The sequence below is a fragment of the Dysidea avara genome, chromosome 9, assembly GCF_963678975.1.
Source record: "Dysidea avara chromosome 9, odDysAvar1.4, whole genome shotgun sequence".
NCBI classification, from domain to species: domain Eukaryota; kingdom Metazoa; phylum Porifera; class Demospongiae; order Dictyoceratida; family Dysideidae; genus Dysidea; species Dysidea avara.
The window spans coordinates 8,422,015-8,435,876 of record NC_089280.1 but is presented as its reverse complement, the minus strand read 5'-3'; the positions used below and the strand labels follow the sequence as shown (position 1 = coordinate 8,435,876).

The 13,862-nt window shown below is 37.5% G+C and overlaps 1 protein-coding gene across 1 annotated transcript in view; it reads left to right on the top strand.

Moving 5' to 3' along the window:
- LOC136265512 (leucine-rich repeat serine/threonine-protein kinase 1-like) overlaps window positions 1-13,862 on the top strand; it is an 86,426-nt gene that overhangs the window by 64,668 nt on the left and 7,896 nt on the right. Inside the window, exons 17-18 of the mRNA XM_066060383.1 lie at window positions 6,474-6,761; window positions 11,958-12,254. Of these exons, the coding sequence (XP_065916455.1) occupies window positions 6,474-6,761; window positions 11,958-12,254 (585 nt within the window). The remainder of the gene's footprint in view (window positions 1-6,473; window positions 6,762-11,957; window positions 12,255-13,862) is intronic.

The window sequence follows — 13,862 nt, the reverse complement described above, 5'->3', positions numbered from 1 at the left end:
CATTATAGTTTCTTTGTTTTTTTTCCAGAGGAGGTTAGATGCGCTTTAAGTGAGTGCAACTAAAACAAATTACACATAATTGTTTTGTTGAGGAGGTTAATACATCGTGATCTCAGAATAACTCACTGATTCATCTGATGTTTCGTTAATAGCATACCATATAGTAAAAAACTTTGGCGAATTTGGCGAACAGCGTACAATTCGCCACAGTTTTTTTGCCAATCATTTTAGATGATCGCACAAGCACATTGAGTAACTAGAACTTGATTTGGATGAAGGTCAGCTCGTACCACCATGCAATCAAGATAGAGCTGACTTTGGAGATCTTAATCTTCCTAGGAATGTGTCCCACAGTTGTAAGCACTCCTTAGGACTCGCCTTGGGATAGCATTTCCAACCAGCTTTTCATTCGCACGTCAGTTAGCTCATCGTCTCGTGATGGATTTGGCCAAATACTTTGATATACGTGATAACCTCTGCTACTGGACTTCACTGAAAAAGCAAATACGGTCGCTCTCTACATTGCAGGAGATAGAGAAGCACGCTTTTGCTAGCACGTTGTTAGATCAGTAGCTACAAAAGTACTGCTACAACAATGACGCTAGCTACCTATGCACTTGCTACACTACTTAACTGATGAGTTGACACCTTGTCTTATGTACTGTACAGTAAAAACTTTGGCGGTAAAAACTTTGACGAATATTATTTCAATCGCCAAAGTTTTTTTCCGCCAATTTTTTCAACAGAGGGGTTTCATCACACTTTTTTGCCACCAAAGTTTTTTACTATACGGTACATACATGAAGATTGGTGAAGTAGTGTACACCAACTTATTAATTTCACCCAGAATTCAAGCAATGATTGCAAAAGTACATTGCCTTGAAGCTTACATGAAGGATGATCTGAATATCTAATGATCCCCAGCGTTCCCCACAGTTTTTCAGTTTTGTATTGCGACTATTAAGGATCACTTGAAATACCTAATCAAAGAATGTAATTAAGGGTACAGTTCATGTGAACGCGTCCAACCTCCTCTGTATGTATGCAATTTGTCTTTCCACAACCGCGTGAGCAAAACAGCCTTTATGTGAGAAATAAAGGCCATATATAGCCTGTAGGTAAGCTATGGTTTAAGGTGGTTAATACATGCCGGTTTGAAATACGGGTGAAGCAAGTATATAAGGACGCAGTGAAGGCCTTTCCCAATGGGCTCTATGGACATTAAATAGTTGAAAAACAACACAGTTGGCCTCCTAGGCTATCGGGTGTAATGAATTCCTTCGAGTTGAAGCATGTCTGTACATATGCAAATGAAAATAAAGAGCAGTTTTGAGGCTTTGCCTGGAGAATTTGCATAAGAAAATGCTATAGACAACAGTTAAGAAGATGCTTCTGTGCATTATCAATGGGTTTAAGTGGTTTGTTCGAGGTACACCCCCTAGCAGTGCTTAGCAATGTAATTACAGAATTACAAAATATTTAGTCAATTATGAAATACAAATTACTGTGATGATTCAGTTTTGTATGTAGCAACAAATCAAAATAAGTATAATTATTAGTTTAGTACACTATTAAGTTAAGTTTGTTTGCTGCATGGCACCTGGTTTTTAGAAGTAGCACAACATCAACTTGTTCTTCTTTTTACACACTTACCAAAACTGCTATAAAACGCAAATACCATTTCTGATTGCTTTGAAATTTGTCACACAGAAGGGGGGTATAAAGGCACATCTTGGCACCATGTTTGGCTGGAATATAATAAACAGCCAAGGAGTTGTTAGTAATTACTCACAAAAATAACACCAATATGTTGTCACATCTATAGCTGCTTATGGGAAGAAACTGAAAATCGGTACATGGATAAGTTAACTATTGAACCTCAAAATTGATTCCTTGTTCACTGGGCTTACCCTTGCTCTTGGACGTTACCTGTTCAGACACCCCAGCCCCATCTAATTTGTCTACTTCCGCAAGTGGTGCCAGCTGGCTGGCAAACTCCGCAGAGTCAGCTAAGATCAAGAAGTATTCTTATCTAACTCCATCTTTTTACTTCTCCCCTCTATCTGTTGAGACCCTGGGTGTTGGGGATCATGTGCACATTCATTAGTGAGGTGGATAGGTTCCCAGGTAATGGAACAGTCTGGTGATAATAGGGCCACCCAATTTTTGATTCAAAAGGTTGCTATCAATGTTCAACATGGCAACGCTGCATCTGTAATGACAACGATTCCATCGATGCAGGATTTGGCAGAGTTCGCCTCTCTTCTCATAGTTTGAGTTTTAAGACTTTCCTTTTCTTTTATTTATTTGAAATGTTAAATCAATGTAACTACCAATTAGCTAAAAAAAACTTTTGTGGTTTGAAAGAAATCGAGCTAAAGATCACAAAGATACTGAAAAGACCAGCAGTGTGTAACAATTATGCAATTGAGATTAGCTACTAAAAAATGATTATTTGCCATGTCTACCAGAATAACCGCTCAGGGGAATGATATGGAGTAGTCATCTTAGAAAAACTCTTCAATGGTGTAACATAATCCAACTTGTAGCAAGTGCGAGATTGATATACTCTAATAGAACAGTCACCCTAATAGAGCAGTCAGCTAAGAAGTAAATTACTCTATTACAGCATTCATCTATGCCTTGTAGAGAATTTAACACTGCTAGAAACAACTCACCCTGTAGAGAGATAAGCTAGAAACAAGTCACCCTGTAGATAGATCAGCTAGAAACAAGTCATGTGTAGAGAGATCAGCTAGAAACAACTCACCCTTGGAGAGTTCAGCTGGAAACAAGTCACCCTGTAGAGAGATCAGCCTGATCAAGTCACCCTGCAGAAAGATCAGCTAGAAACAAGTTACTGTGTAGAGAGATCAGCTCACCCTATAGATCATTTAGCTGGAAACAAGTCACCCTGTAGAGAGATGAACTTGATCAAGTCATCCTGTAGAGAGTTCAACTACAAACAAGTCATTCTGTAGAGAGTTCAGCTGGAAACAAGTCACCCTGTAGAGAGATCAGCTAGAAACAAGTCACCCTGTAGAGAGATTAGCTAGAAACAAGTCACTGTGTAGAGAGATCAGCTAGAAACAAGTCACCCTGTAGAGAGTTCAACTACATTTCAAGTAACCCTGTAAACATTTCAGCTAGAAACAAGTCACCTGTAGAGAGATCAGCTGGCACCCTGTAGAGATATAAGCTTGATCAAGTCACCCTGTAGAAAGTTCAACCACATTTAAAGTCACCCTGTAGAGAGTTCAGCTAGAAACAAGTTAGTGTAAGCCTATAAAGAGTTCAGCTACATTTGTAGAGTGTTCAGGTAGAAAAGTCACACTTTGGAGAGTTTAGCTACAAACAAATTTCTCAGTAGAGGAGAGATCAGCTACATTTCTGTAGAAAGATCAACTTGAAATAAATCACCCCATAAAGAGATCAGAGATCAGTTATTATTCTAGCACAGTAATATACACAGTATAGTAACTGGAAATAAACTCAAGAGCTTAGGTTGCTATGACAGTAAAATGTTCATATGGCTTCTAAGGATTGCTGCAGTGTTGTACAACACAGATCTTTGAAAAGTTGAAATAAGTGATGTTGAAATATTAATATAATTATTGTATGAGGGTAATCACAGTGACATACTGGTACTAAAACAAATATGTACTGGTACACAGAGAAAGAGCAGATCAACAAGATCTGTTTGCTGTAAATTACAAGTATCTATGCAAAATATAACTAGAACCTAAAATGGCTGTTCTCAGCAAAAACTTATTAATAGTGAGTCTCCGTAAATATGCCTCCAACATACTTGTTATGCAATCCAAACTTCCAATAACTAGTGGAATAACCTCACATTTCATTTTCCATAGGGACATCAACAAGTCATATTTCTCAATCTTTTCAATTTCCTTTGCAGAAACATTGCAATCCAAAGGAACTGCAACATCAATAATCTGCACCATCTTCTGACGTTTAACTATTACCACTATATCTGGGCACCGAGCAGCTAAAAAGTGATCAGTATAAAATTTAAGTCCCATAATACTTTTACATCTGAACTCTCCACAACAGCAATTGGGATGTGATCCCAATTAGGGATGCGGCGATTATGCCAGCATAATTTCGGGCATAATAGGTATGTGTGGGAATCAGGAATTATGCTAGCATTTTGAGGTGATTATAAAGCTTTAACAGTAGGAAAATCTGCAGATTGCACAATTCCATTAAAAAAGATCGAAATACTCTAATAGAGCAGTCAGAAACTCTAATAGAACAGTCACTGAATATTGTTTACTCTAATAAAGCATTCACATTGAAATGAAATACTCTAATATAGCAACCAGCTAAAGAATTCAAGACTATTTGAAGCTTAAATACAATAAAATGGTCTGATACAGCAATAAACTGGCATTATTAGCTGATTATGGTGGCATAATTTTGGGAATAATGGGCAATTTTTAAAAGCATAATGGGTGATTTTTTTGAGCACTGCTCAAAAGCATAATGCTCAATTTTTGGAGCATAATAGCCTCATGCCTAATCCCAATACAGTAGTTACATGACACAGATTGGTTAAAACGTTTTAAAATACTCCAATGAGCAATGCTCGCGATTCTGTTTTGTCTCTGTTTGTACATAGTAGCTGCCAAGGGAGTACAGCTACTCAACAAATGATCCACATACTCAGGCACCTTGCCACAAACTCTATGACTCACAGGCACAGAAAGTCCATAAATACGACTTTGTACTGCTCGTACTGCTAGTGCCTGATTCTGTGCTGCCACCACCTGAGCTGCAGTCTGTATCTTCAGTCAACCGTACACCAACCACTGAAAACTAAGAGCTAATTCACCACCTCTTTCCACTTTTTTTTTACAAATTCTCCATGTAGAGCTTAGCTTACCATTGAGTAAGCTGCTGCTGATGGGCTTGAGCAACAAAATCATTTACTGTGCTCACCACTTGGATCTTTAGAACATTCCTAAGTATATTACTATTAATACTTTACAATTACTGTAAATTGGGTTGTTTTCGACAGTAATAAATTTTCAAGGTTAGCTACATCCACGAAAATTTAACATGCAAATATAAACAAACATAGAATTTTTTCGCACGTTAGTAAACATCCCACCTTGTCATAAGTCCACTCGTATTCCAGTTATTAAACAAGTAATACTACTTCCTCTTTGAAGAAACAGCGAACAAACATGAGACATTTCGAGGAATGTGTCCAGTTTTATAATGGCTAGCTACTGCATATCTATCACTTTAATTTGTAGGTTCTCTTGTGCAGGTAAGATTTTTACCAACTGTTACGTTATGAACTGTAGCAGAACATAGTCAATGATATACATGATATCCATGTACACAACAGTTGATCTCAAACGTAGGTGACCAATCACGTGATCAACTTGTTAGCATTGCGTGGGCTTGCTCGCTGCTGTAGGTGTTGTTCCTTGCTGTGCCTGTAAATAAAGAACGGTAAAATAGTGAACAGTCTATCAATCAGCAATACATTGTTATAATTTCAGCGTGACAAAACTTTCATGTAAAAATATTTTCATGGGTCCAGGCACGCATGAAAATGTATTTACATGAAAATTTAACTCGTGAATATTTTCATACACGAAAATAACCTGATTACGGTAGAAACAAGTCACACTGTAGAGAGATCAGCTAGAAACAAGTCATCATGTTTTTGCAGTTCTTTCTGCAGAGAGTTTAGTTAGGTTATGAGGTGAAGTATTCAACTACAAACCATTCACCATGTAGTCTAAGAGTACAGCTATGTTATGAGTCTCCCTGTAGAAATTTTCAGCTTCATAATACATTTCCCTGTAGAGTATTCAACTGTAAACAAATAGCTAAAATAAGTATATTAGATATTTTGATTAATCAACATCATTGTAGTAATTATTAAATAACATTGTTAAATGTACATGTACAGTAGCTAAACAAATCTTCTCCCTCATAGTCTTCATTCCTGTAGAAAAGAAAAAGACAAGTTAAAAGAAATACCTAAAGCTGGCCATAGGCTGGCTTTAGGTATGAAATTACAAAAAGAAGTGATAACTAATCAAAAAAAAACAGCCAAGCTGTAAAAAAGGGTGTGGCCTCCAAAAAAGCCAGGGTGTGAAATCCAATGTGGCGGCCAAGAAATGGCTGTGATGGTAGGTTAATGGCAAAAAAAATTGTTATTAAACTTTTGCGATTAACCTAACATCACAGCCATTTCTTGGCTGCCATATTGGATTTTGCATCTTTTCTCACCCTGGATTTTTTGGAGGCCACACCCTTTTTTACAGCTTGGCTGTTTTTTGATTAGATTTTCTTACTTGAAATTTTTTGCAAAAGATCGAGATACTCTAATAGAGCAGTCATTTGTGTAAATCATACAAAAATATTTTTATGTGAAATTTTATATTTTGCACAAAAGGAATTATAGTGCTTAACTAAGCATGTCCATGTGATAGGATTATGGTAAAGATGCTGCTTTAAAATGTTTTGCAATTGTTGATGGTAAATTGGAGGATCACCTTGTCCAAGAACTTGCTAGAATGTATGCTGATATGCGTGTTGAGGTTAACAAGTTGTCAATAGTGGATCATACTAATATTGTACAATTTCTTGGATTGTGTGTTGTGTCATTCTCAATACTACTTGAGTGGGCACCCAAAGGTAACCTGGATCATATTATTGATGAGTGTATTCAAGCAAATCTGTGGATTTGCCCAGATACAGTGGCTAAGACTGTTTTTCAGGTACTTAGATACTATACAGAACTTGTTATGTTAGTAGTATGTTTGTTCATGATTATGATGTTTTGGTAGGACAAGCTTGCAGTACAAAGTATTCAAATTTAGTTTACCATCATTGTGTATGTGTGTGTGTGTGTGTGTGTGTGTGTGTGTGTGTGTGTGTGTGTGTGTGTGTGTGTGTGTGTGTGTGTGTGTGTGTGTGTGTGTGTGTGTGTGTAATGTACATGAGTGTGCTTGTGGATTTTGTGTCTATGTACTTCTCTGTGTATCTATGTGTATGCAGCATCATACACTACAATAGTAGTGTATAGTAGGGACCACCAAGGAGTAGGCGTGGCCCATGAAATAACATCACCCAAAAAACTGCCTCAATTTTTCCAGACAACAATGAGGCAGTATTGGTTAAGTAAAACTAAGCCAAAGCAAGCTTTCAGATTGACCCGAAACAGTTTCAACAAGTTGCTACGAAATTTAAAATATCTTTTATTCAATAGAATTTTCTACTGATTGCCTAACTGACTGACTGCCTGATGCCTTCAGACAAGCGTAACTCGATAATGGCTAAGGCTACGGGCTTGATTTTTTCACTGTTCGACGTCGCTTCAGCCCGAGAGGTGCCTTTTGGCATACCGCAGTATGTACAATGCATTCTTCATGGACTTACCAGTGTCCTCCTTTGTGTCCCATTCATCTTTGCTGACAGCGAAAAGTGTCGATTTGGTGGTAGCATGTGATGGCTTCCCTCCGTAATGAAAATCGTCCGTATTTTTCATAGTGGCTACTTCGATTGCAGAGGTGTTTTTAAAACAGTTTTTGATTTGTACTGCTGTGTAATGAGTTTAGCATAGCCAACAACGAAGCATAATGGATACTTCACTTTTCAGATGATAATTGATATAATTGGGGTGCGCAGCACCAACCCTTTCTTTCTGTATGTGTGGGTTGCAGAGATGCTTTTCGAACAGCTCTTGATTCGTACTGCTGTCTAACGGGTTGAGCATAGCTGACAATGAAGCATAATGGATACTTCACTTTTCCGACGATATAGCTGGGGCGCACGGCGCCATTTCAAATGCAGTATGCATCACCAATCATAATAAAATTATTTACAAAAAAAGTTAACAAACAAGTATTTAAAAAAAATTGGAATCTATAACTAGAGTAGGGACCATAGCACATCAATAAAAAGTACTGAAACAAGCTGGAGTAGTGCACGATATTAAATCACAGTAAAACAATAGGAAGTGTTATATCCCTACTGTGCTCCAAGATACCATAATGGAAATGCACAGTAGAGATATATATATCTAATCAAAAACAGCCAAGCTGTAAAAAAAGGTGCGGCCCCCAAAAAGGCCATGGTGAAAAAAGATGTGAAATCCAAGGTGGCGGCCAAGAAATGGCTGTGATGGTAGGTTAATGGTAAAAAATTTAATAACGACAATTCAGGTGAATTTGATGCCAAGACCAAGTGGCACAAAATTCACCTGAATTGTCGTTATTAAAATTTTTACCATTAACCTACCATCACAGCCATTTCTTGGCCGCCACCTTGGATTTCACATCTTTTTTCACCATGGCCTTTTTGGGGGTCGCACCTTTTTTTACAGCTTGGCTGTTTTTTGATTAGATATCACTTCTTTTTGTATTTGTATACTGCAAAGCCAGCCTATGGCTGGCTTTGGGGCTTTTTTAACCCATGTGTTTTTTTTATTTACCACAGGAAGAAGAAAGAACTTATAGAAGATTTTTTCATACTTCAATTATTTTTGATTTTATTAGTAATTATACAAATTATATACATATATTTATTAAATGCCCATTATTCCCCACAGGATATTTTTTAGCAGCTGATCTCTCTACTGGGTGACTTAAAATATAGCTGAACTATATACAGGATGGTTTCTTTGTAGCTGAACTCTCTACAAGATAAATTCTTCTAGCTGATTTCTCTACAGGGTGATTTGTTTCTAGCTGAACTCTCTACAGGTAATTTGTTTGCAGCTAAACTTTCTACATCCATGGTGGTTTCTTTGTAGCTGAACTCTCTACATGATGGTTTCTTTGTAGCTGAACTCTCTACAAGGTGACTTCTTCTAGCTGAACTCTCTACAGGGTGATTTCTTTGTAGCTGAACTCTCCAAATGATGGTTTCTTTGTAGCTGAACTCTCTACAAGGTGACCTCTTCTAGCTGATCTCTCTACAGGGTGATTTGTTTCTAGCTGAACTCTCTACAGGTGATTTGTTTGCAGCTAAACTCTCTACATGGTGCTTTCTTTGTAGCTGAACTCTCTACATGACGGTTTCTTTGTAGCTGAACTCTCTACAAGGTGACTTCTTCTAGCTGAACTCTCTACAGGGTGATTTCTTTGTAGCTGAACTCTTTAGGTGGTGATTTCTTTGTAGCTGAACTCTCTCCAAGGTGACCTCTTCTAGCTGATCTCTCTACAGCGTGATTTGTTTGTAGCTAAACTCTCTACATGGTGCTTTCTTTGTAGCTGAACTCTCTACATGATGGTTTCTTTGTAGCTGAACTCTCTACAAGGTAACTTCTTCTAGCTGATCCCTCTACAGGGCGATTTGCTTGTTGTTGAATTCTCTACACGGTAATTTGTTTGAGGCTGAACTCTCTACATGATGGTTTCTTTGTAGCTGAACTCTCTATAAGGTGACCTCTTCTATAGCTGAACTCTTTACATGGTGTCCAGTTTCTACCTGATCTCTCTACAGGGTGATTTGTTTGCAGCTGAAATCTCTACAGGGTGATTTGCTTGTAGCTGAACTTCTTACATTGTGTCTAGTTTCTAGCTGATCTCCACAGTGTGATTTGTTTGTAGCTGATCTCTCTACAAGTTGATTTGTGTGTAGCTGATCTCTCTGCAGGTTGATTTGTTTGTAACTGATCTCTCTACAGGGCAATTTGTTTGTAGCTGAACTCTCTATAAGGTGATTTGATCTCTCTGCAGGTTGATTTGTTTGTAGCTGAACTCTCTAAAGGGTGATTTGCTTGTAGCTGAACTCCTTACATTGTGTCTAGTTCCTAGATGATCTCTCTACAGGGTGATTTGTTTGTAGTTGATCTCTCTGCACATTGATTTGTTTGTAGCTGAACTCTCTACAAGGTGATTTGTTTCTAGTTGATCTCTTTACAAGTTGATTTGTGTGTAGCTGATCTCTCTGCAAGTTGATTTGTTTGTAGTCGATCTCTCTACAGGGTAATTTGTTTGTAGCTGAATTGTCTATAAGGTGATATGTTTGTAGCTGATCTCTCTGCAGGTTGGTTTGTTTTAGCTGAACTCTCTACAGGGTGATTTGTTTCTAGCTGATCTCTCTATACAAGTTGATCTGTGTGTAGCTGATCTCTCTGCAAGTTAATTTGTTTGTAGTCGATCTCTCTACAGGGTAATTTGTTTGTAGCTGAACTGTCTATAAGGTGATATGTTTGTAGCTGATCTCTCTGCAGGTTGGTTTGTTTTAGCTGAACTCTCTACAGGTGATTTGTTTCTAGCTGATCTCTCTATACAAGTTGATCTGTGTGTAGCTGATCTCTCTGCAAGTTGATTTGTTTGTAGTCGATCTCTCTACAGGGTAATTTGTTTGTAGCTGAACTGTCTATAAGGTGATATGTTTGTAGCTGATCTCTCTGCAGGTTGATTTGTTTTAGCTGAACTCTCTACAGGGTGATTTTTTTCTAGCTTATCTCTCTACAGGTTGATTTGTGTGTAACTGATCTCTTTACAAGCTGATTTGTTTGTAGCTGATCTCTCTGCAGGTTGATTTGTTTCTAGCTGATCTCTCTACAAGTTGATTTGTTTGTTGCTGATCACTCTAAAGATTGATTTGTTTGTAGCTGAACTCTCTGCAAAGTGTTTTGTTTGTAGCTGATCTCTCTACAGGATAATTTGTTTGTAGCTGAACTCTCTGCACAGTGATTTGTGTGTAGCTGAATTCTCTAGAGAGTGATTTAATTGTAGGTGAACTCTCTACAGGGTGCATGACTTGTTTATAGCTGAACTCTCTTTAGTGTGACTTGTATAATGTTCTGAATCTCTACAGTGATATAATTGTAGCTTAATTCTCCACAGGGTGACTTGCTTCTTGCTTAACTGTCTATAAGATTAACTGTTTGCAGCTGAAGTCCCTACAGAATAACTTGTAATGTAATAGAATTCTATAATGGAGTAAATATATTAGCTGAATGCTCTATTAGGGTGACTGTTCTATTAGAGTATCTCGATCTCGCATTTGCTACACAGAGTTGGCTTTCGAATCATAACTCAGTTGTTTGTAATCCAATTCTTCTATATTACTGCAAGGACTTTCTATGAAGATTATTCCAGCTATACACCGATTTTCAGCTCATTGCTCTTAGTGGTTTGCCTAGTAGGCGTAAAAACTAATACTTTTTTATTACTAAAAATCGATCGCGTAATTGTGACACAGGTTGGGTTTTGTGTCATATCTCCGTGGCCTTAATCTCGATTCCTTTCAAACTACCAAAAGGCACTCCTACGATGGTTACTCCATCTACATAGCAATTGTCAGCTCATTCCATGAAGCGGTTTACCCTGTAGGCGTGACAACAAATCGATCTTGTTTTACGCGAATAATCGGTCATAACTCCTGAACCATTCATCGGATTTGCACCAAATGTGATGCTAGGATGCGCCTTTGGACTCCCTTTCTGTGTGCCAAATTTCAAGGCGATCGGAGCACGCGTTTGCGTTTTATAGCAATTTTTGCAAGTGTGCGAAAAGACGAAGAAGAAGAAGAAAAAAAAAACGAAGAAAAAAAAACGAAACTTTGGTCGCTCATATCTCGGAAATGGCTTGAGTGATTTCCTTCAAATTTGGAATGTAGACTCCCCTAGCTGGTGGGCAACTCTGCAGCAAATTTGGTTTCAATCGGATAAGCCATCACCGAGATACAAAAGTGTGAAAATGACGTTTTCTTTCTTCCTGTCAATATACTCACGGTGTGGCGCGCCGGCTTCTTGGGCCGCACGACACACTATCGTGTGTCTTGATATATATATATATATATATAACACTTCATATTGTTTTACTGTGATTTAATATCGTGCACTACTCCAGCTTGTTTCAGTACTTTTTATCGGTGTGCTATGGTCTCTACTCTAGTTATAAATTCCAAATTTTTTGAAATATTTGTACTAAATAAGTTTCTGTCACATTATATAGGTGTCTTCTGCACTTTCTTACCTACATACTGAGAAGGGAATTGTTCATTTTGACATTAAACCAGCAAATATCCTGGTATTCAAATATCCTCAAGCTGGTCACTTTTGTTTCTCAAAGGAGACATCTTTGAATTGTGAATCTTGCTACAGTGAAGGTAGTGGTGTATTAGTAAAATTAGCTGATCTGGGAATTTCAGCTCTTATTTGTCCAAGTGGTTTTCAACGCAAGTCATCTACTCCAACATATGCTGCTCCAGAAGTTCTTGAATATGTAGGAACTAAGCCTCTTACTGACAAGGTATGTACTCATGTGTAAATACAAACAGTCAAATAAAAGTAAGCAGTCATGTCACTATGTGCAGAGCTGTGAAACTGGGTGAATATTAACCAGTTAATAACTGTTAGTTATCCTGTTTATTGAAGTGAATAAAACTCTATAAAGTATGCAATAGATAACAGTGGCGGATACAAGGGGGCTCTTGACCCCCTCCAAAACTTTTAGTATACCAAGATCAAGGTACTCTAATAGAGCATTCACTCTAATAAAGCAGTCACAGTATTCAAAGCAGTGTGTAGCAAGCTATGTAAGGATTTTATCAGTGATAAATGCATATTTAGTGGGGTGAGCAGCTATTGTCAGCATGTAGGCTGTGACTTTTTTTGGGTCTCACTTTACCAAACTAGACAATGTAGTGCCATTTTATTTTGACCCCCCTTTCCAAACGTCTGGATCCGCACATGATAGTTAACGCCACACCTAGCATTTAACTATGAATTTGTGTTGTACACAATAATAAGCACATGGCAATCATAACTATTGCAAAGTGCAATATCACTGTTTGCTAATCAAATAAGAATATTACCCAGTTGTCCTAAAATAGCCGATATCTACTGTTTGATCAATTGTTGCTTGGTAATGTTAGAGAATTTAACATGTAAATATAAATATGTACCTACTTTTATAAATACCACATTCAATCAGTTGTTATAGCTGCAGCTAGTATACCTTTCTGTAACGAATAACATGTGGCTACAATGTGAAGGCGGCTAATATGGGCTTGTGTATATAGCTAGCAGTAAGTTCATGGCATTTACATAGATCTTTAAACGATTGACTTCGTTTAACCACTTTAATAATTATATAACTACTTGGCTCCTGTCAACAATGCTATTTCAAGAAGATGCCTGTTTCATAGCAACTCTTTTTCCTGGTTTTACCTCAAACTTGCTCTATATATCAAGTGCAAGCTGTGGCTCTTGTAAAGATTACAGTATAGGTAGGGGCAGCTATTATTTGAGCTGCTGCCACTATGGAGGGACAAGTTTATGTTTGAAAGGAGACAGGATGAAGTGGTGTAATGGGTTGGGCTGTGATGATGGGACCCCAATCCCTCGGATTATGTGGTAATGAAGGGAACAGCTATTATGCCATCTCTTTGATTCTTTTTTGCACTATTGTGTAGGTTTTGTAGGTGTTTTGTAGTGTTGTTTTAATAAAAATAAGGATATTGTAAGTTGTTTTAAAATTTTCATGATAATTTTTTTCATATCATTTATGTGAATGATTACTACTCTATTAGAAGATCTTGATCTTATGCAAAAAAAGACTCTGCATGTATAAGAAATTTTAGATAATTCTGTTTATTTTTATCTACTACTACAAAAAAGCAAATTACAGTATCAATAGTAGGGTGGAAGGGAGTGTCATTCTGATCAGTACAATAAAGTGTAGCAGTATAAAAGATTAATAACACATTATAAATTTAGAATTGTTATCAAACAGTCATGCTATACTGTTTAAGTAGGGATCGCCCCAATAATGAATGATGCTTGCCAAAATGCCATTTTTAAAAACCACCCTAGAAGTACGTCTTAGTGTATCTAAAGTCGAGTATAGTGCTAAACC